The sequence below is a fragment of the Dreissena polymorpha genome, chromosome 7 (assembly GCF_020536995.1).
Source record: "Dreissena polymorpha isolate Duluth1 chromosome 7, UMN_Dpol_1.0, whole genome shotgun sequence".
Lineage (NCBI taxonomy): Eukaryota > Metazoa > Mollusca > Bivalvia > Myida > Dreissenidae > Dreissena > Dreissena polymorpha.
Genome location: NC_068361.1, coordinates 87,637,048 through 87,662,283, shown reverse-complemented (window position 1 = coordinate 87,662,283; position 25,236 = coordinate 87,637,048). Strand labels below are relative to the sequence as shown.

Below are 25,236 nucleotides of genomic sequence, written 5' to 3'. Positions count from 1 at the left end.
TTAAAAAAATAACTCATATATCCTGAATGACAGTTTCTAAATAGCCAAACAAGCCGATGTATGCTGTAAAAAAGTTTTGACACGAGTGTGACCATTCTCTAATGGGCGCGGCCATTGTTGTATGTTGAGGCACGAACAACAACACTGCTGAAGAATGTTATCAATTCTCATCAGCGAGATATGCTGATTAGAAAAATCGAGTTATCTCAATCGGACTGGCTCGGTCTTTTACATAGCTCGCCATTGTGAAGAATTGTTTCATGGTGTGATAACTTAGACGAGCTGCTGAACGAAGCATCGTCAAAAACACATGAATGCAAATATTCCTAAACGTGATTATCGAAATGCTGTACGTCCTGTGTGGTTAACATCTTTTTAGAATGACTGTTTTGGAATCAAGTTGATATGTAGATGAATGATCATTGATCCACAAATCATACTTTAGAGGAAAGTATTTATGTTATACAATGCAGGACATGAACGTTTTGAACAAGAGATACTTGTATATCATGTTTGCACTTAAATGATTACATGCACATCGAAATGATTTAAATCACTAACAGTTATAAATCAGTCTGCAATTGAATCAAATATTAAATGTATGGAACATGCATTTGGTAACACGTTGGAAGATGATTTAATGCAAGAATACATATACTGAAGAACGCACTATGATTCATCTAATAATTAGCAATATGGTGTCAAATTGTTGGTTTTAAATCGTTATTGAAAGGCTGCATAAAGGATTTTTATTTCGTAACGATATAATTGCATTTAAAGTGGAGTAAAAATGGGGTGACCACAAAATCCATAGGCGACTTCCTCTCCTTTTAAGTTCAAATTTTACCACTTTGAAATATCGTTGGTTAAAGTGCAGTGAAGATATCGCGCGAAACGAAAACGGTCTACAATCCAACCGACAAACGAACAGGTGAACAGCATTATTATCCAGCGTCGTCGAATCGGGTGGGGGGTAGATTTATAACCATACAGGAACTACGAATTTCAAGATAAACCAACAGGTGAGAAGACCCCCAACGGACTTGTGAAAAACAACATAATCCCACTTCGTCGAATTGGGGTCATATTTATGACCATACAGGAATAAGGAAACTGAAAAAAGGAGACCCCCTCCCCACGGGACACACTCACGTCTTCCAGCAAGAATCCTGTTCAAGCGTTATGGGGTTTCCAATCACAATCAATAGAGCTCGAGCACGTGTCATGGCTACGTTGAACCGCTAAAACAAAAATAACAAGAATGCAGTTCATCATCCTTTCTTCGTCGTCTTTGGATTTCTATCTAATTGCCAAATCTATTCTTACTTTTAGTACAATAAAAACGCAAAGGTCAAACGAAACTATTGATGAACCTCGGCTACACTGGGAAAATAAATATTGAAAAAAACAACACAATCGCATCATTTGTTTATATGTACTTTGCTCAAATATATTTGTTCACTTGTTTCACGAGTAATCATCACGCGATTGTTATATATATCCATGGTACGAGTTTGTAATGAAGTTATAATGAAATTCAGAGTGTTGGTGTCTTATAACAAACATACCTTTGGGTTACGCAGAAAGCCTAGGTTGAATACCATGTCTATGTCCGTGTAGGCAGAGGTCATGTCACTGCGCACGGCGGATATGATTATGATCTTGAACTCTTGACCTTGGAACTCCTCGACCGACCCCACAGTTATTTCATTTTGGTTATCAATATGTCTCTTAGCTAGCAGCATTTGCCTTATCTTGGAAACCTTTGCCCATGGAAAGAATTGTCACCATATGTATAACACCTATCATTTTCGTTTTAAGTATATTAGCCAAAACATTTATGATGACACAATATTAAAACAGCGACAGCAGCACAAATATCGTATATTTAGAGTTTTGTATTAAACGTGATGATTGAAATGTATCAATATAAGTAATTGTTATACAATACATACATGTTTAGCTTTTTCTGAGTTTCATCATTTTAAATATAATGTGTATATGCATTTCTATTTTAAGTAGTGTATGCAATTATATTTGTTTTCGTACAAGTTAATGCTGATAAATTACATGTAGGTCTATTTTTAAAACGAAAAGTGCTGGATCAAACAAAAATGTCTATTGTATTTATCAACTCACCTGTTTCTTATATGGGGCGATGATTCCAATATCAGAGGGTTGTACTTTTGTTTCTTTTTTCTTCTTCAGCAATGCGGTCAGGTACATATCAATCTGCGCTATTTCATCTCTGTAAAGAAGAGCAAAATATAATCAAGAAAAAAGGCAAACATATATGCATTATATCAAATCGCATCATAAGTGAAATAGGTTATGAAATAATATCATTTAGAACATCCGGTGTTAGAGATCATTGAAGGTATAATGGTAACAATTTTGCATACGATTTAAGTTAGTAACCTAGTTATGTTTTTAAATTAAAAACCAGATTTATATATTGTATAGATAAACACACTGACCAACTTTCATCAAGTGTTATACATAAATGCCCCTAGCTTGGTAGGAAGGTTTTTAGGATTAACTGGATGACATATTTTCTTGACGCATCTGAAGCAGATTTAAACTTTGCCAAGATGTAAAGATAATGAAGTTATACTTTTTTACCGAGTTGAATTAAGACTGACTCGTGATTGTGGCCCCTATAGTGGTTAAAAGGCTTTTGTAAGATTTGCCTAGTGACATGTTTGCAAAAGAACACAACCTCGAAATCGACCTTGATATCGTAAAGATTTACATTAATGTTCAACTAAGATTGTGTCGAAAAGGTGGCCTACAGAGTGGCTACAAAGTTTTTCTAAGATTTGACCAAGCGACTTATTTTTACGCACGTTACCAAGATTCATTTTTTATGAATGGCAGTGTGACCTAAGTTTTGGACGCAAGTTTCCCAAATGCTTTTCGCCTATATATTGTCAAGATAAGCATTCTGAAAGTTTTTCATCCAGATTGGATTAAATCATTGACATCCTTAGTAGTAACGAGCGAAAGGTTGACGACGAACACCGCAAAATACACGACGACGGACCAAGGGTGATCACAATAGCTCAATGCCAAAAATGAAACTAACCTGTTAAACCACGATGGACTGTCACCTTCACGTTCCTCTGTTCCAAACACTGAGTGAAACATCACAGGAAACTTCTTGTTTGGCAACATATCCCAGTCAAGCATGCAGTTTAAGACTTTGGAGTCGCCACATGCCTCTAGCTGATTGTCGTAAAACATGCGCCTTGGGATTTCCAGTATGCTGTCATGTGACCGGTAGTTTCGGATAAGTTTTGTGATGTAGCGTTCGTCAAACGGCTGGGTTTTGTACATCTCGATATCGGACATCATTCTCTCCATTAGAGAAACAGCTATGAGGAAATAAGTTAATACAATGACACGTTTGGCTCAAGTATATACAAACAATTCACAGGATATGACGAAGAGTTCTAGAAATATATATTGTATGTAGCTGTCACGGGGAAACAATGTATGAAAATGTCGTAGCAAAATCCCTTTCTATCTCGTAACTGTTAAAAAAAACTGTTTTCATTTCTATCTGTTAACTGTTGGAAAAAAATATCCATGCCATAACTTCTACTATTTCAGACAAACAGACATCTATAATCTCGAACATGGACCATCTCCTGGGCAATGTAAACACAATGTTTACCATTATACAATCTATTACTATTTCAATATACATTTAAAAAGTATTCAAAAATTGCATTTACGTTGACAATTCAGTGAATTTGTGCTTCACTTGAACATCGTGCAACTATGAAAAATATTAACACCTAACATAATTTGACATTATTTGGCAGAAACTCTCCTTCACCTTTGGTAGGGAGTGGATGTTTTACCAATTATTTGGCCATATTAAATAAAAAATGTTCTACAAGGTTCGCACACATATAGAAATCCTATAACGAATATAGCGACAAATGTATTTCTTCTTTGTTGGAAATAAAGTAAATGACTTAAACGAATGCCGGCATTATATACTCAAATTATTTACGTTATGAATACTGTCCCCGATATATACATTAAAAATAAAATGTACTCACGTAACCCAAAGTTTCGAGCAATAGCAGAACGGACAATCGGTCCAAGCTGTTTGGGATCACCGGCAATAACCAACTGTGCACGCCTAGATTTATCTCTTGGATCCATAAGTCCAGTTATAGGCACGATGCATTCTGGTTCCACCGCGTGGCCGCCTTCGTCTATAAAGATATGCGTGAAGTGGTTCGTAGGAAATTTTCCTGTAACCATCCTGAAATTTCATGGTAAGTTTGATATTCATTCATGTGTTCAACATAAAAAAGTTCAATACTTTGAATAGTTTGTTTTTATTTATTGTTCTGAGAATATATAGATATACTGAAACCATTATACCTTCCGGCTGTCGTCAAAGTTACAACAATGATCCTGTATTCCATGAGTGTGTTTACGGATGGAAAGAAAAAGCATTCTTTCAGTTGATCGTAGTTGTATTGACCCGTAGTCTGTGGAATACAAACAAAACAAATCACATAAATATAACACTTATTTGCAAAGTTCGAGGTTCATAAACATATTATTGCGATAATCGACAACGCAACCATGACATAAGAGAAATGCGAATTTCATTTATGTCAAACCTAATTGACGAACCAAAACATATTTTTTAAACAAAACAGCAACAAAACAGTAACTATCAGAAGCTAAAACGGGTTCAACATATTGAACAAATTAATCTACTATACGAAATTTGCCTTAATTCACTACATCAACTAAAATATTTAAAAAAAAGCTATATATTACTAAGCAATGTTGATCAAAATTTTAACTTCGAAATACAGCTTAAGCTTTAATTAACAGCACTGGTAAATCATACGTTTACGGAGTATTCTCTTCAAACATGTTTAGAATGTTTAAAACGCTTGCTGTTATGCAATAAATATTTACTTAAACTCTAAAATTAATAAAAGTCGTTATATTTATTTGCGCTTGTGGAACAGGTACAAAGAAACGGGAAATGCCAACAGTCATGAAGATTTACCGCTATTTCGGCAGGCAATGTTTCAGGTTGTCGTGACAAAGCATACATTCTGAAGATGTCCTCCTTAATGATGGGCTTATCCTTTAACAATTTCCGCATCAAAGTATCAGCTGCAGAGTTTTCTGGACAGCAAACAAGAATACGACTGTCTTGGTATCCGCTGTATACCTGAAATATATAAATATAGTATAAACAATATCAAATTAGTTTTGACTTTATTTTCAATATTTAAGCTTTATCCTACTATGTGCGTTTGTTGTTCCGTATTGTGTCGTGCTGTTTTGGTAATTGGTTAAAATTGCCATAAAAAGACCACTAACTTGTGTATATTAAGAATGCAATACTGATGGAGCAGATGGAGTTTCACTTCTTTATATTTAATCCCACGAATTTAATTAAACACTCTTGATATGTTTGTTGCCGCTGGTATGTATACCTGTTTGATTGCTTCAGTGACCGTTACAGTTTTGCCGGTACCCGGCGGACCAAATATGATGTATGGAGCTGGACGACTGCTTCCTTGCACAATTTTCCTCACCGCAGTCTGCTGTTCGGGATTGAGCGTTCGGTCAAACCACGTCCTGTAAACATGTGATGCTCATTTCAGCTAAGGCTTTATGTTATGTACACGATTGATACATATAAAATACTCTGACAAGTACAATGACAAGCGTTTAGAAACACGCCTGTCAGATGGGCGCAATTCAAGTTGGAATCTATTTAAAAACAAAGTATCGGTCTAATACATATCTTTTATCCGTAGCGGAAATACATGCAAGAAAAACAGTTAATAAACTGACGAATTCAATAATTGGCGAAGACCTCGTGTTCAACGCACCGTTCAATCCATGTGCGAATTCAAACAGAAACATGAACACATTTTCAACAATTCAGATATTTTAATTCTTCGCATATCTCTGAATTTTCTATGCAAATCTAGTTTTGGTGGTACTTAAACCGTTGTGAATAAAACGTTTACCATAGACTTGCTTTAGAAACGTATAATGTGTGTTCTTTCATCATCACCTATTAAAATAAAAACAAAAAAACCTAAGACTTATGTGCGACTGATCTGGCCTTGAAGCAGGTTTGACAGGAAACAGAAGATCCATGAAATCGACAGCCTGCTCAATGGCTCGGTGCTGAACCCACATGTTGATTGGCGATATTCTGAATTCCACATCGAATAGTTGCCTAGGCGTCCAGTATCTCCTTAACCTGAGTAACAGTTCACACAATCTACGGTTAAATACTTCGTCCCGGTTAATAATTTGCGATTACCTTTTTGTTAGCCATGTTGTGCATTTGTTATGAGTTAAGTTTGAGTTGCTTGCAATGTTGTACTGTCATTCACACATAAGCAAATCATCAAGTGGATGTACGGTTATACGAATTTCTTTCGGCGGGATGATATTTTTGATGTTTCATTATGTCCAAATGAGACTTCTGTTACAGTCTGACCGATACACTTCTTACTGATGACATTATAGTAGCTATACTTCTGATTAGAAAACTAAGAAAGGTCGCAGTTGTGTAGTGAATATGGTGTCCGCCTAGCGATCGGGAGGTCATGAGTTCGATCGCCACTGTGGGCGTGTTCTTTAGATTTCCCCCATAGACACCAAGCATTTGTTCTAGTCCCAGAAAACGGACTCGAGAGCGTTTCAAATAAGCATTAGGCTTTCTATGCAATTGAGCTTAAATAAATAGGTTTAAACTAAAACTTAGAAAACATCTTACTTTTCTGCAACGCCCAACTGAACGTGTTCCCGTTCAATTTTGTGAACAATCCCTTCATAACGAATGTTTCTTCTAGATCGCAATTCGTCTGCCTCACATTCGATGTTCAAGCCCAGGTTTCCTACTGCAACAATCAATTGATCCTCCGGATAGCCGGTTCGTTCTGACAGCTTATCAGAGTAGTAAACGTACAATCGATCTCCTCGCAGAACTGATGGTTTTTTCTCAGCAAGTCCAGGTACCTTAGGAAAAAGGCGAGAATGTATAACAGAATTACCTGATTTACAAAACTCTTAATGAGGACATATGCACTTTCAGCTGATCTGGTATGCATAATTGATCTTTAATGCGTGAAAATACATAATTGCCGTAAAGAAGGAAAACAATATTGAACTTTAATGTGCTTGCATAATAGTTTTGGTCTAAAACAATTAAGTAAATGTAATTTCAACTGGCTTCAAATGACCGACTACAATCGAGCTATGCAATAAGCATCTCACTAGAATGAATAGGCTTCATTCTGAAATAGCATCATGACGATCTCAATATTTAAATTCATTATCCTATGTCTCCCAAGAGTTTTTATCAAAGACCAGATGACGAAGAAACTTGTAAGTTTCATTTCATTGTGCCTACAATAATAACCGTTCTGTTCCTATGTTTAACATCCTTTCATTAAGCAGTTAAATAATACTTATTTTTAATAAATGGTAAAATATGTTCTTTTATTGATTCTTCATTTAAATGTTGATTCTATTGTGTAAATATAACTATATTTATACACATAAATGATTAATGAATAAAATATCGGCGAAATATTTTAGAGCTTTAAAATCTGTTTAAACGCAATATTTCTTGCTCTTACGGTTACACTGAGGTGACCGCAGTTTTGATCATTTGGGTACATCTTTTTGGGGTATGTGTGTGTTATGAATAGATTTGTGACGTATCTCACTGTTAGTCGATTTGTAAATTTGTACTTTATATAAATAAAGGACCAAATGCTTTAATAAAATTTGGCTTTGTGCCATCATTCCTCTTTATTCATTCCTGCTTATGTAGGTAACATTTAACTTAGTTTACATCTAAACTCGATACATTGGTAAAAGTTAAAAGTTAATGCCTTGAACCTTATACGATCTTTCATTTTTACATAACCGCGTATAGAACGTTAAGAAAATTGTGTAAGATTATGCTGAAATCTTGAGGCTTTGAATCATCAAATATGCACACGTGTAACACGTGCTTGTTTGGTGAACTTTAAACCAAATCAATTATTAATCGTACAGAGAATCAATTATTAATCTTAAAGCCTACCTCAATATAAATAAGTGAAACTCCAGCTGCTGGAGTAGTATTGAATTATTATTATAAACAATTAGTAGGTCCTTTATTTAAGGCAAGTGACCAATTGCCCAAACAGTACAAAACAGCACAATACTGCACAATACAAAACAACATAAACACAAATAAGAATAAAGCTGGGGTCACCGCCTTGGAAAGATCAATGCAAAGCATTGGGGGTTTAAATCGGTTTTGGAGCGCTCAAACTCACACTTGGCCTAGCAATATTCATAATACATTTAAGTGTAAATACAATTTAACCTCATAGCATACCTCAAGGCGCATCTTGTTGTTTATCGTCATCGCCACACCTGCCATATTGTATTGTTGGATATCGATCTCCATTTGTATTTCTTCAAGCCACAACAGGTGGTGAAACTTTTTCATATAATTCCTCTGAGTTGTGTTGCAATCTAGTATTTGGCTGTATAATAAAAAAGTTGTATTATTATTTGAAGGTTTACACTCAACTTGATACCACATAATTCCGTTTAAGAAAAAAATATTAACATATTAAAGTTTTATTGATAGAGCAGAAGTAAGTAGGAAGATTATATTCATTTTGATAAAACGATTTGCTAGCATGCATCTAAACCCCGTACAGTTACGACAGGATCTCCTGAAATAAATTATAAATAACTTAAACTTTGAAGATTAATTCTCTTTTCCAAACGCAAAATGTGTAAATGTCATTAAATTCCGTATAGATAAAAAAAGTTCGTTTTTCTTTCTCAATAGGGTATACATCGATGAGTGCTTAGTTTCATTAGTCTTATTTGAGAACAATCTTTTAAATTTACTTTGCACTATATGGCAATTTCACAATGTTCTAACCTTTTGTTTTTTCTGCAGTTGTGTTTTAATTTAACAAAAATCAAACGTCAAACACCATTGATACATATAATTAAACAGCACACTGTCACACTGTCAGTATTCTTATAACGCTTTTCAATTCTAATACGGAACATTGACATATTGGTGAACTGACATGGACATTATATAACCTTAAAGAATACTTGAATTGTGCAATTATTTTTTCTGAACATAATCACAGTGGTGCTGGGACAGTTGAAGAAATTATATAGCTAATTTCTATTCGAAACATTTCAAAGTATTATATTCAAATTATAATGGATTTTTTTTAATTCAATATACGCTAAATAAAATAAACATAATCGTCATAAAGCCATCGTATTTCTCGTGAGTCTTGTATAACCTGCAAAATGTATTGACACACCAGTCAGTATGACTCTCACAAAACCACAAATGAAGGTCTCGTACATAACAATAACAGTATTAGCAACAGAGTAGTGTTATTAAAATAATCAATAAACGACCATTATATCGAGTGTGAAGGAAACATAAAAAACACCACCATAATAAGAACATATTTATACAATCATACCTGAGATATGGCGAATTTATTGTTATTTTTCCATCTTTATGAGCAGTCCCCATTCTCACATTGTTGTATAAATGCGGTGGGATATGGAATGGACGCAACTTTCCGATTAAGCCATTTCTGCTGTGCCTAAAAAAGTTGAAAAGTTATAACTCTGGTACTGTATTGCATGTGTTCGTGTTCAGCTTAGTTTTTTTTTAAATGTCAACTGGTCTTTTTTAACCAAGCAGATTGAACCATATTTACAGTGAATAAGCTAACATTAGCTGATATTAGTGTTGATAGATAGATTCAAGCAAACGCATATCAAAGGCTTTCCAGTAATGTGCCGTTTATTAAGCGATCAATCAGTCAGTTACACATTAAACGTTTGAGACTTTTGCTCTAATAATACATTATACCTACTCAGGGAGTTTTTCACCGGGTTCTGTAACCTCAAAACTGTTTTCCTGAAAATGGTCTGGTTTCTCGTAAACAGATTTTGGAGCCAATTCCTCGTGGAAGTCGCCTGTGGTGTAGACACACGTGTAATATTAATTTTCAATTGCGTAAGAGGATTTCTAATAATTTACACACCACATTCAAATTGTTAAGCACTTTCAGTGGCCTTAGACTCCGCAAATGTGATCTTCTATATTAGTGTTTTGCTCAGTATGTATATTAAGAAAATATCGCATTACGGAACCAATTTAATATTCATTTATTGACACTTAAATTAATCCAATTCGATGATTAATTTAACATAAAACCAGAAACTCAAACGATAAGTCTGAACATGTTGTCGTGAACCTACTTATAATATGTAGTGACACAAATATAAGAACATAATCCTGCGTCCATGCCCCTTCGTCTTCTGCTGTAATAATCTTTCGTGTTTTTGAATCCTTTTTCACGAAATACAAAGCCAAGGGAACAAAATGGTAGCCAAAGTCGTCTTTTGGGGCTATGCATTTAATCTGAAAGTATCTAGTTTCACCTGAAAAATAGGTTCCAATTATCAAATACGTCAATTAGATTTATCGGTTCGTATGTTGTAAAATAATTGATAACGAACATGCACATTTTAGATCGTGTATGGTTTAAGCCATTTCTATTACTCAAATACCAACCTGAAATGCGTATTCTAAACTTACTATGGGGAATTATGGAATTTCAGACCAATAAAAGTATTAACAGTGACAAATGTGTTATTTATAAAGCATGATTAAACACAACTTGCAACAATAATGGGTAGATACTTTATCGGTGAGTTCGTCTCTAAATGTTAGTGCTATATTATTGAATCCTGTTGAGATAGTGTATACATTATGGGTTAACAGTTATTATGCAAATCAGCTCAGACACAAAACATAGCAGAGAAAAAAGTTAAACCAATATGAAATGATTATATTTGGGTTTCAATTTATGTTTTATTATTGTTTACGTTGTGTCATGTGTATTTTGTCGCTTTCTAATCAGTGGCGTAACCGCTAAATATGTTACCTTATTGAACGGCCACCGGAAAAACTTTGCGAAACCGAAATTTCGCAAACTTAAGTACCCTTTTTCTTAAAGATTTGCTACTTTGAGACATAGTATGCGATAAAAGTCTTATCGTTGATTAATAATTGGTTATTTTCACTCAAAAAACGCGTTTTCTTCACTATGAAATTTATAAGCAAAGTTGGGGTTCCCATGGGATTTTTGCATTTTCCCATGGGATTTTCGATTTTCCCATGGGATTTTTTCTCCCATGGGATTTTTTTTCTCCCATAATTTGCAAATTGGAGAAAAATCCCATGGGATTTTGAACATTTTAAAAAACGTGTTTTATTTGCGTTTGCAAGTATTTTAACGTTATTTAAGGACTGTATATTGGTTTTATGCCAATTATATATAAAAATATTTAGTAATAAAAAAATCCCATTTTAAAATGGGAGAAAAAAATCCCATGGGAATTTTTTCTTATTTTGGGAGATTTATTCATGAAACTTTCAGAAACATCATATTTTATGAAATGATGAACAACTACGATATTTTAATGCGTTTAGTCGTGTTTAAAAAAAAATCCCATGGGATTGATTTTTTCTCCCATGGGATTTTTCCCATGGGATTTTTTTCCAATGGGATTTTTCAGTTTCGTAAGCCGATTAAGTTTCTTAATGCGAAAAACAACAATAAAGGAAATAATAATTATAATTTTGAATAATAAATTGAATAATATAAATAACATGAATATATTTAAAATGAGTTACAATTAAAGGTTTATGCTAGTAGAACTTATCATTTCTTGTTCGAGCAGATGGTTGAGTCCAATTGGTGAGTATGCCAGCTTAGAACCAGTATAAATGCATCACAGACAGACAACGCTGTCATACTGTACACACCGCTGAGTAACAATCTTTATTGCATTTCATTTTGCAACAGAAAATGAACTCCGTAGTATAATTGATCTTATATATGCCCTCTGCTTTTGAAAGCGTGCAACACATTAACATAACAATAAGTCCATGCCAAAAACTATGTGCAAATTCCATTCAAAGCTATATACACATTATAAAGGTCAGATGACCCGCGTCATGCGAAAATGGGTCTTATGTCATATGCGGCCGAAGTTGGTCCATCCTAGCTTGTCCAACCGCGCAGTCTGGTCAGGTACTACGCTGACTGATATATAAAGTCAAGCCATGATTCGTGGTCTCATATCCAAACTCGGTAGCTCCTGTGCGAAACTTTCACCGGAAACGACGGCACCGAGACGGGCGCTCGAACTTTGCGGATGCGCGTTATATGTTATATATAATAGCGCGATGTGTTTTTTCTTGCCTCAAATTAGTAAGCCCAATCAGCGTTTTATTGTGTTCTTTGCTTCTACTATTAACAAGAACTTTAAACTGATACGAACATGAATTTTATTTTAATATGTTTATTTAATGCTCGGAAAACTTATTGTATATTTAGACTACTACTTATAAAACAAAGTCGGGTTTTCAACATCTGTTTTCGGCATAAAAATTGTTATTCCAAACCAGATTTTACGCACTTTACTGTACAAAATACCGTTAGGGCCACCGTGAATACTGATTAAAATCCAGAGGGCGAGAATGCGAGAACGCGAAAGTACGATGACGACAGTGCGACAATACGATGGCGACAATGCGTTCGTACGATTGCGAAAACGCGCTAGTACGATGACGACAATGCGACAGCGCGACAATACAATGGCGGCAGTGCGATAGTACGGGGGCGACAATGCGATAGTCATATCGTACTGTCGCCGTGGTATCATCGCAATGTCGCCATCGTTCTATCGCATTGTCGCCATCGTATTGTCGCACTGTCGCCATCGCATTTTCGAATTGCCGCCATCATACTATCGCGTTATCGCATTGGACGCGTACTATCGCACTGTCGGCTATCGCCATCGTATTGTCGCACTGTCGTCATCGTATTTTCGCACTGTCGTCATCGTATTATCGCACTATCGAACTGTAGTATTTTCGCCATCGTACTATCTCACTGTCGCCATCGTATTGTCGCACTGTCGTCATCGCACTGTCTGATTGTCGTCATCGTATTATCGCGTTCTCGCATTGTCGCCATCGTACTATCGCATTGTCGCCATCGTATTTTAACCCTGTCATCATCGTATTGTCACATTGTCGCCATCGTACTATCGCGTTCTCGCGTTCTCGCCCTCTGGATTTTAATGTGTAACCACGATGGCACTAACGGTATTCCGTAATACTGCTAAAGCACAGTATGATTAGGTCACTCCCAATGCTCAAATCTCTATGTCTATTTTAGTAACAACACATGTCTATGGAAGGATATTTAGGTAAAAGTTACATCATTCGTGGTGAATATTTACATTATGACTGATGCTTATTCTAATTTGCTTTATGACAATTCCAACATGCTTGTTGTCTATTCGTTTATACTTGATGATTGCTGCAACATTACATCATTCATGAATAATATTTACATTATGCGTGATGTTTATTCTAACATGCTTCATGACAGTTCCAACATGCTTGTTCTCTATCGGTTATACTTGATGATTGTTTCAACATGCTTGGTGACTATCCAATGTTTGTGTGTTCATTATTCCTGAAACCAGTCATAATCGGTTTTGCCACTAAGCGTCATTAACAACGGCAGTTAGCAACAGGCAGTAAGCAGAATGCAAGTTACTAAATTATGACATCAGGTGGCGCGCGTTTATTTTCCGTATGTTGAATAAATTACTTTTCGGAAAAAAAAGCGAAAACATCCGAATCATTTTGACTAGTAAACTGAATAAGCTGAATTAGTTCCCTTCGTTATATAATCTCCATTAAACTAAATACGTTCATTATTGCCATGAAGACCAGTAAGTTTACACAATGAATTGACTGCCGTGAATGTTTTTGATATTTGTAAGATGCAATTGGCACTCAATAAATTATACATGTATTTTATTCAGAACATAACGGGGCTGATGTGTTGGAATTGTGGCCCTTCCCTAGTCCAAATAATTACAGTAGACGTAATCTACCGATGTGCATTGCATATCGACCTCATATTTATAAAGTAGCCCAAACCCCCATTGCCACAGACCTGTGCGTGAAACTTTCAGATTTCTCTAGTCTATTTACCATGCTATAATTACAATTTCTATAAACACATATTTATCATTTTATGACTATATAATGTCTGTGGTATACAGAGAAACCTGAAAGTTACAAGTACTCGTGTCTAGTACTGTACAACTATTGTACTCCTCGTTGAGAAAACAACTACTTCATCTACATGTATTAAAATATCATAAAACATAATTTTCAATCAAGTTGGAAAAAATCAATAAATAAATGTCATATAAACAGGTTTGTCATGAACGTTGACGTCGCTCTTGGTTACCAGAAAAATTCCCACGCACGGATTTCAACCGTCATTGTTTACAATCAATTAAGTGCATAAGTACTTGAATTTGTATAGTGTTTTTTAAAAGTGTCCAGCTACAGGTGGTTAGCGTGTGGCTATAATACTAGTTAGTGAAAACATATTTTGGAATGATAAGTAATCATATTATAACGAAAAATCAACTTTTCTTAAAAAAAATAAGTTAAATATATATTCAACAAGGTATCCAACTCGAAATCATCCGAAAACGGGATGCATCGTTTTAAACAGCCATTACTTCATCAATTTTGCAGCGATTTTCACGATCTTGGTCTTATTCAACGCAGAAATAAATTTCCTTTCTGGAAATGTATATGTCTTGCAATATTTTTACAAATACTGGGTCAACTTTAAAAAAATAACACGATACACAACTCGCGTGACCCAGCTGTGATCGATCAGACAGTATTCATGACTGAAATCTTCACGGGGAAATGGGCATTTTCCCTGCAAAGTTCACGAACCTCGATACCATTATTCAATAAAACGTATGAAAAAACATTCTTACCGTGCTTGCCGTAGAATTATGCATCAAAACTAACTGTCCAGCGCATTTTCAAACCTTTGTTTACATACATTTCAACCAACTGACATTTTAAACACAAGAGTGATTTCATTGCTCCAATGCGGAGTTGTGTCTTTACAACTGGAGATTTCATTCATAAATACGGTCTGATCGATAACAACTGGGTCAAGCGAATTATGTATAGCTTTATTTCTTAAAATTTGACCCAGCATGTGTACAAATATAACAATATATATATACATTTCCTAAAAGGAAATTCATTTCTGCGTTGAATAAGACCGGGTCATGAAAATCGCTGCAAAATTAATTTAGTAATGGCTGCTCAAAACGATGCACCCCGTTTTCGGATGATTTCGAGTTGGATACCTTGTTATATATAAAACGGTAGTGATTTTTTTTTTATATAGAAAATTTGATTTTTCGTTTTAATATGATTATTTATCATTCAAAAAGATGTTTTCACTAATTATTATCATAGCCACACGCTAACCACCTGTGTGCCCAGCACGTGTGCCGGGAGAACAGGGCTGAATGTATTTTTTGTTAAGCTCTATAATATTTATATCCAATCTGTATGAAAAAATGTCGGTGAACATTATTCCGGTGTTAATTTTTGAAAATATTGAGGCATTCGTTAATTATGGATCTAAAACGGAACATTAATCCGCAAAAAAAAACACCGGGCATATTGCATATTAGATCGGACACATGAAATTATTTCGAAAGAAAGCAATAAGAGTTTCAATTCTACATGAGTAAGTCTCGCTGTGCACGATTACGCTCTTACTGCTCGTATATATTTGACTCTTGGCAAATACCTAGTGTTTTATTTTGCTTAATCAAAATTGTGTCATGCATCTATATGTACTTAAAGCAGCATGACCAACAGCTCTTTCATATGTGAAAGAGATTGACACGAAATACCTACCCATCTATAATAAAGTTTATATGTGCACTTCAATATTATAGTTTTAAAGCATTTTATGTGGTGCAATATAAAAGTACTCTAGTAAATTTGAAATTATGTAATCGATTTCCTCTCAACATACATGCAAAGTTCCAGATAACTTTTTCAGCAAAATCTTGGTTTACACTCTATAATAATCCAGCCTTAAAGTCTATTATTAATTCTTTTTTTTCAGGTAAATATAATTTTTGGCACATCCGCATTTAGGTTTATAGTCTAAGAAGAGCTAATGACAATTGCCGGGTTACAGCAGACTTTTTGCGATAAAAGGACCAGATAATGGAAAACGTTCGGCTTTTCGACTGTTGTAAAGATGGTCTGTTATTCATAATAACGTTAAAGTGCTGTTGATTTCATCATTGTAATGAGGGCCTAGACGAGTGGGAACTCATTGATAAAATGTTTACATTATATGCATTGATATTGAGTTTTACGCATGATCACACATTTTGAATTCTTATTTTATTTTTCCAATGTGTAACCGTACGCACAGAATTTAAGTCTACTTTTTTACTAAATTTAATTCAATTTTTTACGACTTTAAGCGTCTTATCTGGAGCTCTGCATACATGCATTAGTAGCATATATTGAAATATATCCATAGACTTTCTTTGGTTATTGAAGGTAAATTACTGTATAAAAATTATGGTTAGTCATTAACCAAAAAAAAGTTAAGTCTACAAACACGCGGTTAATTTCGGTTCAGTAGCAAATATCTTACAAAGGTGCGCAACTTCTCCTATAACATAAAATTTCCGTTATACGCCGTAAATTTCCGTAGTCCTCCGTAGCATTTCGGAATGACTGTCAATTGACATCATTGTATCATGCATGATAGTATGTTGCTTTGTGCTTGGGTGAAACTCACATCTTAACATCGCGTTAATTTATTAAACGCATTAATATTTGATTTCATTATGCACTGCGCCTATTGCACAAGTCTCTCTGCACAAACCAACATACACATATGCAGCATGCAATAAACGAACAAGAATGTTGCATCTGTACACATGCATGATACCATTAAGCAGAATGTAAATAGACATTGGACATCAGGCAAGATGTAAGTGTCATCAAGCATGAAAAGGTGTCTACATACTAATTGAAAGTACCATCAAGAATCATGACACAGTCACAAAGAAGGATGTAATTTTTACCTAAATACCCTTCCATATTTGTCGGCACTGTGTGTTTGCTTAATTTCACTGAAGAACGTCTACTGGTAAATCTTACAAAAAAAGTGATAAATAAGACTGAGTAGCAATTTTTTCGGCGTTGCTGTTTAACGTCAAATTTGGCCTTTCAACGAACTTCTTAAAAGCCCATTGAATTTTAATGAAGAAGTTTCCCGCTTGTAGGTCCGAATGAATTAAATCAAATTTTGCAATTGGCAATTTGGTAGAAATCCCCATAAAACATTGCACATAGCTTTCTGAAATAAACAGGCCACATTGAACGCATTCACGATATCCAACAGCTCTCTTTGCAAAGACCTATCTAGTGTTTCTTGGCCGTGTAAGATCTATAATTAGAACATCGTCACCTAAACATCTACTAATAGAAGAGCATATTTTGGGGAAACAAATTCAATAAGAGTATAAAACGTCCACGATCAATAATGTGTAGTTTGTTAAAGATATCACGGCAGTAAAAACATAGCACTTTAAAGAGACCACAATCTGGTACATTTGGTCAATTGTTGCGTCCGTGGCGGACAATACATTTTTAAAAAGAAAGCGTACAAAAAAGCAAACACAAAGTTCTTCGTAAGCTTGTTTTAATCTTAAAAACACATAATCGACAGTCATTCCAGTCAAATACAATACTAACAGTAAGCACTCTAGAGATCAAAATTGCGGATATAAATATTTAATTCAGGGATATCAAGTGTATCAAGTTCGAATTCCGGAAAAAATAGCCGGTAGTCTGGGGCATTAGGTCCCTTACAGGGATAAAAGGTAAATCCCCGCCCGAGCCGTAGCTAACTGATTTATTGTAGTCTTTCTAGTTGCAATTTCTGGTGAGTACAATGCGGAATATTACGGATATTTGCAACATGTCGAAGATTTTCGGAAAGTAGCGAAGAGGTTTTCGTCAGTTAATATTCATGTCCGTGCCGGCCGCTAACTTATCAGAATCAATAAAAAAGAACCAGGAAAAATCGGTACCGATCGCAAATTTCCGGAATTCCGATAAAGCTTCAACATAATTTGTTCTCAAATGATCGCGTACTCGAACGAATCTGTTCCTACGCCTCCAACTCCCTTTAAATCTCATCGGACGTACATTGATCTCAAAATCTATCCTTGACGACTCAAATCATATTTCCTGAATAGTTTGGCCTATTGACGTCCCTGTAATTATAACAATGGTCTTTTGGATAAACACCGCTAAGTTGTTGCAATATAATAACCGTTAAAAATAGTTACCGGTTTTCATTTAATAAAATGATTAAGTCATATTCGAGATTTCAGCGATTGCCAATATTTTGCTTTTGTTTCTCATAAGCATATGGTGCTTGGTATCTGCTATTGACTCCTATGTAGATTGCAAATATTACATAACCCTTACAGCGGCCGAGCGCAGATATCTGCATTTGGCCGCTAAAAAGAAAAATCTTTGCGCATTAATTTAATTCAAATCTCATTATCATAATCAAAATCATCATCATCGTCGTCGTCGTCACTACTACCACCACCACCATCATCATCATCATCATCATCATCATCATCATCATCTTCTTCTTCTTCTTCTTCTTCTTCCTCCTCCTCCTCCTCATCATCATTGACAACAACAGCAACACCAACTTAACATCATCATCAAACAACAATAAACATCGGTAGCATACAATGTGCTTCATCAACCATACATAATTATATGCGTTAAAACACCATAATAGAACAGCATGAATGAAGCTGTCTATTACTCTTTTATATTTCCTATACCAATATTTTTTTTCGTTAATTGAAGGACTAGTTGAAATCTTCTATAAAAGCCCTCCCACCCCCCCCCCCAAAATAAAAAAAAATAAAACATAATAATAATAACCCTAGCAAACAACAATAAACATAGGTTAGTTAGTATACACTGTGCTTTAGCAACCATGCATAATGAATGTTTATGACTTCGGACCCATGTGATCAAATTTAAAAAAGCAAGATGGTATGTATGCGGCACACAACACATAGATAATTATAGTTTTATACCTTAAACGTAGTTCATCAAAAGAAAGATAAGTTATTATCTATGTAATACTTAAATTAGGTTTATAACGTATGCATATTTGTCTAAAACTTGTGAAATGTGATTCGTAAGCCGACGACAACATTATCATTCGGACCCTTCTCCCACCTAACAATCGAGATTAAACACCTGTGGAGATCCCGATCTTATCAATGAATAAACCGGTTCAATGATGTCAAGTCAAATAAAACATACTATTACTATCCAAATAAATATCTATCAAAAAATGTAAATTGATATACCTACTTAACTAAAACTAAACTTAAACGATTAGCAATAAAATATATAAAGAAGAAGCAGGCAAAGTAGACAAATTAATTGTAACATATGTTTTCTCAGTCTCCCACTGTTGAACAATATAAATAGTATTTATCGCCACCCCAAAAGGGATCTTTATCACACGTTTGGCTCAACTAATATATAATTGTGACAGGACAAACTGTCAACAAATACCTTGTTAATGTTTTATACATAACTCCAATCAAAGGTCAACTTCCAAGGAAACTGCGGCATGTTAAAACTGTTGATTATGACAAAATGTTGTTTAGTACAAATCAGTACAATAGCGTCTGTTATGTGGCCTATACTAATCCAGTTAAATAAAACTTTAATCGCAGAAAAGTTTAGATTCTTTACACCTTTAAAGGGGCCCTTTTCACAGATTTGGCATTTTTTTTAGCTTATTCATTAAATGCTTTATATTGATAAATGTAAACATTGGATCATAAAAGCTCCAGTAAAAAATCAAGAAAAAAAAAAGGAAATGTACATTGCCAGGAGCAGGGTTCGAACCAGTGACCCCTGGAGTCCTGGCAGAGTCCTGTAGTATAAACGCTTATGCCTACTGAGCTATTCCGCCGAGTACACATTCTCGACGTATTTTATACCTTATATAAGCAATCTTCGTAGTTTCACAAAAATTTAACGACAAAAATAGAACTCTCCAAATTATTCAATCGTTTCGCGTTGCAACGCTTTATAATTTTTAGGTTTTAAAATCGTCAAAAGATGCATATAATGGCTATATTAGAGCATGGTTAATGTTCAGTATTACTGTTTCCTCACAAATATCATAACTAAAACGAAAACTTACGAATCTGAAACAACTTTTTTCAATTTTGTCAATTTACCAAAGCGTGAAAAGATCCCTTTAAGAAAATATATATAACAGTTCTTTCCTGTTTTAACAAATGATACATTTAAAATAAATTATGAAGCATCGCTAGCAATATTAGAAAGAGAAGTAGAAGGAGAATTATTATCAATAGTAGCAGTAGCAGCAGGCAGCAGCAGTAGCAGCAGCAGCAGTAGCAGTAGCAGTAGCAGAATCAGTAGCAGTAGCAGAAGCAGTAGCAGTTAGCAGTAGCAGTAGAAGTAGCAGTATCAGTAGCCGTATCAGTAGCAGTAACAGTAGCAGCAGCAACAGCAGCAGAAGCAGCAGCAGCAGCAGTAGCAGTAGCACTATCAGAAGCAACAGCAGCAGCGGCAGTGGTAGCGGCAGTGGCAGTGGCAGTAGCAGTGGCAGTAGCAGTGGCAGTAGCAGTGGCAGTAGCAGTAGCACTATCAGTAGCAGCAGCAGCAGCAGCACTGGCAGCGGCAGTGGCAGCGGCAGTGGCAGTGGCCGCGGCAGTGGCAGCGGCAGTGGCAGCGGCAGTGGCAGCGGCAGTGGCAGTGGCAGCGGCAGCGGCAGCAGTAGCAGTAGCAGTAAGAGTAGCCGAAGCAGTAGCAGTAGCGGCTTTTTGCTTTTATGTTTTAGAAGTGTTTGTCGTATAAGAAGAACGCAAGGAAGACAAATTAATTGTAACATGTGTTTATCTTAGTCTCCGTTTGTAGTAGTATTTGTTGTATCTACACAGCCATTCTTCAGTCACCTGAGGAGACATGTTTTTATAAGAGATTTAATTGTGGACCAATACATCGTGTATTAATATCAGTGTACCCACTGGGACACCACATGGGGCGAGGATTAACAGATAAACAAGGCCTTCAATTAATTATGCGCCTAGAGGCAAACAATACTATAACTTACTGATATATTTTGGATTGGGATGTGTTTGTATCTTATTTGAAATTAGCTAGCTTAATTCAAAACTAATTATAGCCTCAATATTATCACAAGAACATCATCACATATTCATTGTGCAATATATAATCATATCACCATCACAATATGCCAGAGCGTTAGTATTTATTGTGCATACATATCCTACAGCAACATTTACAAAACTTATTACAAACCAACCGCTCAAGCTTTAATTAAGATTGATTTCAATTTATATTATGACATACATTAAGATCACTGTCAATTAATTAAAAAATAGCTTGATGTTTCGTACTCAGCGATTTAAATAAAAGAAACGTTGCGTACACAATAATTGGGGTTAATAAAAAAGTCTGCAATTAAAATAATCAAATTTAAATAATACTAGATTTAGTTTCAAATTGTCGCTCAAAAAATGTATCAGTTATATCAGTTACTAGGGAATCGATTTGTTTAATCTCCGCAATCCCATAATAATTATGGTGTTTGTATGACAATTAATAGCTATTCGTCATTGAATGTATGATACTCATAAAATATTGAAACAATAACCACAACAACAACAACATATGTGATTATGTATATATCTTCTTCAGATTACTCTGTGTCATACTTTTCAAAATTATCCTCATAAGATTCATAATAATAAAATAAACACTATTGCAATCTTAGTAAAAACCAACTTAGCCGTTATGCTAATGATTTTATGTTCAGTATGCGTGTACATTTCAATATTATATAACAACAAGTGTTCACAAATACCTATGTTTAATAAATATTAAAAACATGAGAACCAATGAAGGTATTTCATTTTAATAGACTAGTTTTACCGTGTGTGTACATTCATATAAAATCTTTTGAAAATCACACTTGAGATAATGTCTTTAGGTTTTGCTATTTCTAATCGATTTAAACACCATAAAACCACCGTATTTCTCTACATTCTAAATTTTCTTACATTTCCTTTTTAAGCCAAAATATTTATGTTTTCATGATTCTAAATTTTCGGACATACGGATTTTCGTACAGTCAGTAACAGCGCTATTTTATCAGATTTTGACCTGTTTTTGCTTATCTGATGACCCTTCGGTCATGCATTTTTACAAAACCGGATTAAAGTAATAAAACAGAATCATGCCTAAGGGCAATCGACCATTACATTTGCGTACTTGGGTAAATTCCTTGTAAACCTCTAATAAGCAATGGTTCCTTCCAACAGCGTTTGAAATGATATCGTATTAAGAAAGCCAAACGTTTATTGTTTTTACTTTTTATATATTATTTCAGTTGATTGCAAAGCTGTTAAGTTGCATTTTTAAGTAAAGAACGAAGGGAACAACACAATAAAATTATGTACACTGATGTATTATTTCTACTTCAATTAAATAATTGACAAACAAACATAACACACTTGTCTCTAAATATTTTTCGTATTTAAATTTTCCAACACGAAAAACAATATCTTTAAGTGAACGGAACTTATAATTATTACGGCATATAGTAAAAGCAGAGTTGTCTGAACCATAAGTAAAATAAAAAATAAAAAATGACACAGCTTATTTTTCCCTCAAGTGTTAATGATAATATGGATAAACATTAAAAATACATAAAGTCAATTGTGTTGATTACTCGTTATTGAAAATATTGCAATGCCAATATAAGACATCTGATTAAAACAAATGTATGGTGGAATACCTAATCTGGAATACAAACTAATGATACTATTAATGCAACAACAACAATCACATCTTTTCAAGCGCAATCAGAAAACTGCTACAGCTTTGTATTAACAAACATAAATGTTTTGTGCTTATAGATTTAGATAAACTTCAAATCTTTAAGCGTGCTATGAATTGAATATAATTTATATTTAAAAGTTTTGCTACTCTGTGATAACTAGCAACAGCAAAAAGGAGATACCATTTTTTACATCATCTATTTTATTTATATTTCATTGTTTTATTTGTTTATGATCACAAGGATTGTTTGGATAACAGAGTGTGTCTAGATATACCGGTACCCTTAAAATATTTTTATGAATTGCAATTAAGCGTAGAATTAAAACAGGCCCTAATACAGACACCATTTTTATCGGAATGCGATTATAGTTTCAATAGCAACTCGTAACGCTTTTTGGATGAATGTGTAATGACTACTTTTAGCGACAAATTGACTTGGTCAAATACTGCATCTTAAACGGATAAATAAAATTGAACCATTTATTTTCAATATTATCAACATTATTATTTAGTTATTAATACATTAAGCAAAACTCTATTAATCAAAAAGATTTGATATAACATCCGAATTCACTGCAAAAATGAGCTGAGCGATAGGTTTTCGGTTGTTGAAATTGTTCATGATGAGAATGACGATGACGACGATGATGACGATGACGACGACGAGGAGGAGAACAACGACGATAACAATGACGATGATGATGATGATGATGACACTGATGATGATGATCACGACGATGACGACCATAACGATGTTGTTGGTGATAGTGACGATAATGCTGCTGCTGTTGCTGATGACGATGCTGCTGCTGATGATGCGGTGTGAGACGGGGAGGCAGACGAGACGAGGACGAGGCGACGGACGACGACGACGACGACGACGACGACGATACGATGATGACGATGATGATGATGATGATGATGATGATGATGATGATGATGATGATGATGATGATGATGATGATGAATGAGATGATGAGATGATGATTGATGATGATTGATGATGATGATGATATGATGATGATGATGATGATGATGATGATGATGATGATGATGATGATGCTTGCTGCTGAATGATTGATGCTGCTGATGCCTTTCTGATGCTGTTCCTGATGATCTGATGATTATGTTGATGATGATGAATCATGATAACGTTGATAACGATGATGTTGATGAAAATAACGATACGGTAGTAGTAAATTAACTCATTAATTGTTATTATAATACACAAGCACATGCTAATGGATCTGTATCCGCAAGGCGGTCAAATGAAAACTCACTCTTGTAAAATATGAAAAATTGAATCAAATATATAATGCGGAGTGTAAAATGTGTTCTCAAATCTAGCGAAATTGTTGCAGTACACTTTTCTACCGAAACCAATGCTTAGCCCAGTTATTTTAAAAAAATAATTTCAAATACCACGATACACTCAATTGGCTAACAAATACATTTGTAAGTTAACCTCACTCAAAAACAAGTATTTATTGAAGACAGGGCGTCAACAATGTCCGAGTTTCTTCAACGTAGCTTAAGTACCTAAAGTACCTTTCCGTTTGATTTATCGCAGGATCCTGGGTCCGCACCCACAGTCTTTTAAAGTGTCTGCCATTAAAAAAGATAATATATTGTTGTTTGTAGAATCTTTGACAGCTCATAAAAACATGTAAATCCTCAATTCGTAGAGTTTCAGTATGATTTCATTTATTTTAAAAATAAAGACGGTTACATATTTTATCACACATATATTAGTAGCTATAACGCCTATAAACATAGGACATAATGTATATTATATAAAGTAGCGCTGAAGGGCACTTTAGTTGTTCGCTGTTGTCGTCCTTGATTAGCTTGTTCGCATTGCATATGCTTATCATTGTGCACAGGCTAATCTTATTTGACGTGCATTAGCCTCGTTTTCCATGAAAGCAGCCAATATGTGCATATTTTAATGATAAACACTAGACTGGCCAATGGCGTTTACAAGCTGGTATATACATTCACTGCTAGAGCAGAATCATTTGTCGTCTGCTGCAGACAGCAGTGGTAATCGTTCCTAGCAGAGAGTTTTGGTTCTTGCCGTACTTAAGTCTATCTAAGCAACCTACTGATTTGCATTTATTACCCATCATGTCTCATGAAACCCGACTAATAAAGTGCGATAAACCGCCTTTAAGCAATTGGCACATTAACAAATAAGATACATTCCATCACCTAACCGAGAACGCGACGTCTTAATGCGCGAAACTATTACCAGAAATTGAATACGC

The 25,236-nt window shown here is 34.9% G+C and overlaps 1 protein-coding gene across 24 annotated transcripts in view; it reads right to left on the bottom strand.

Moving 5' to 3' along the window:
- The window catches only part of LOC127837152 (putative helicase mov-10-B.1), a 67,369-nt gene that overhangs the window by 7,369 nt on the left and 34,764 nt on the right, over nt 1-25,236 (bottom strand). For 6 of the 24 annotated variants that reach the window (XR_008029146.1, XM_052364057.1, XM_052364042.1 and 3 more), the window contains exons 16-17: nt 1,569-1,763; nt 1,153-1,241 (exon numbers count right to left, since the gene is read on the bottom strand). The exons of 5 other annotated variants lie outside the window; for them this stretch is intronic. Coding sequence is in view for 17 of the 19 variants with exons in the window: in XM_052364057.1 (XP_052220017.1) it covers nt 1,153-1,241; nt 1,569-1,763 (284 nt within the window). In the remaining 2 variants the exon portion in view is untranslated. Of the gene's footprint in view, nt 1-1,152; nt 1,242-1,568; nt 1,764-2,139; nt 2,249-3,085; nt 3,375-4,070; nt 4,280-4,401; nt 4,512-5,033; nt 5,216-5,483; nt 5,629-6,097; nt 6,266-6,787; nt 7,030-25,236 lie in introns of all 24 variants that reach the window. 13 more of the 24 variants (XM_052364046.1, XM_052364055.1, XR_008029147.1 and 10 more) reach the window with 11 other exon arrangements.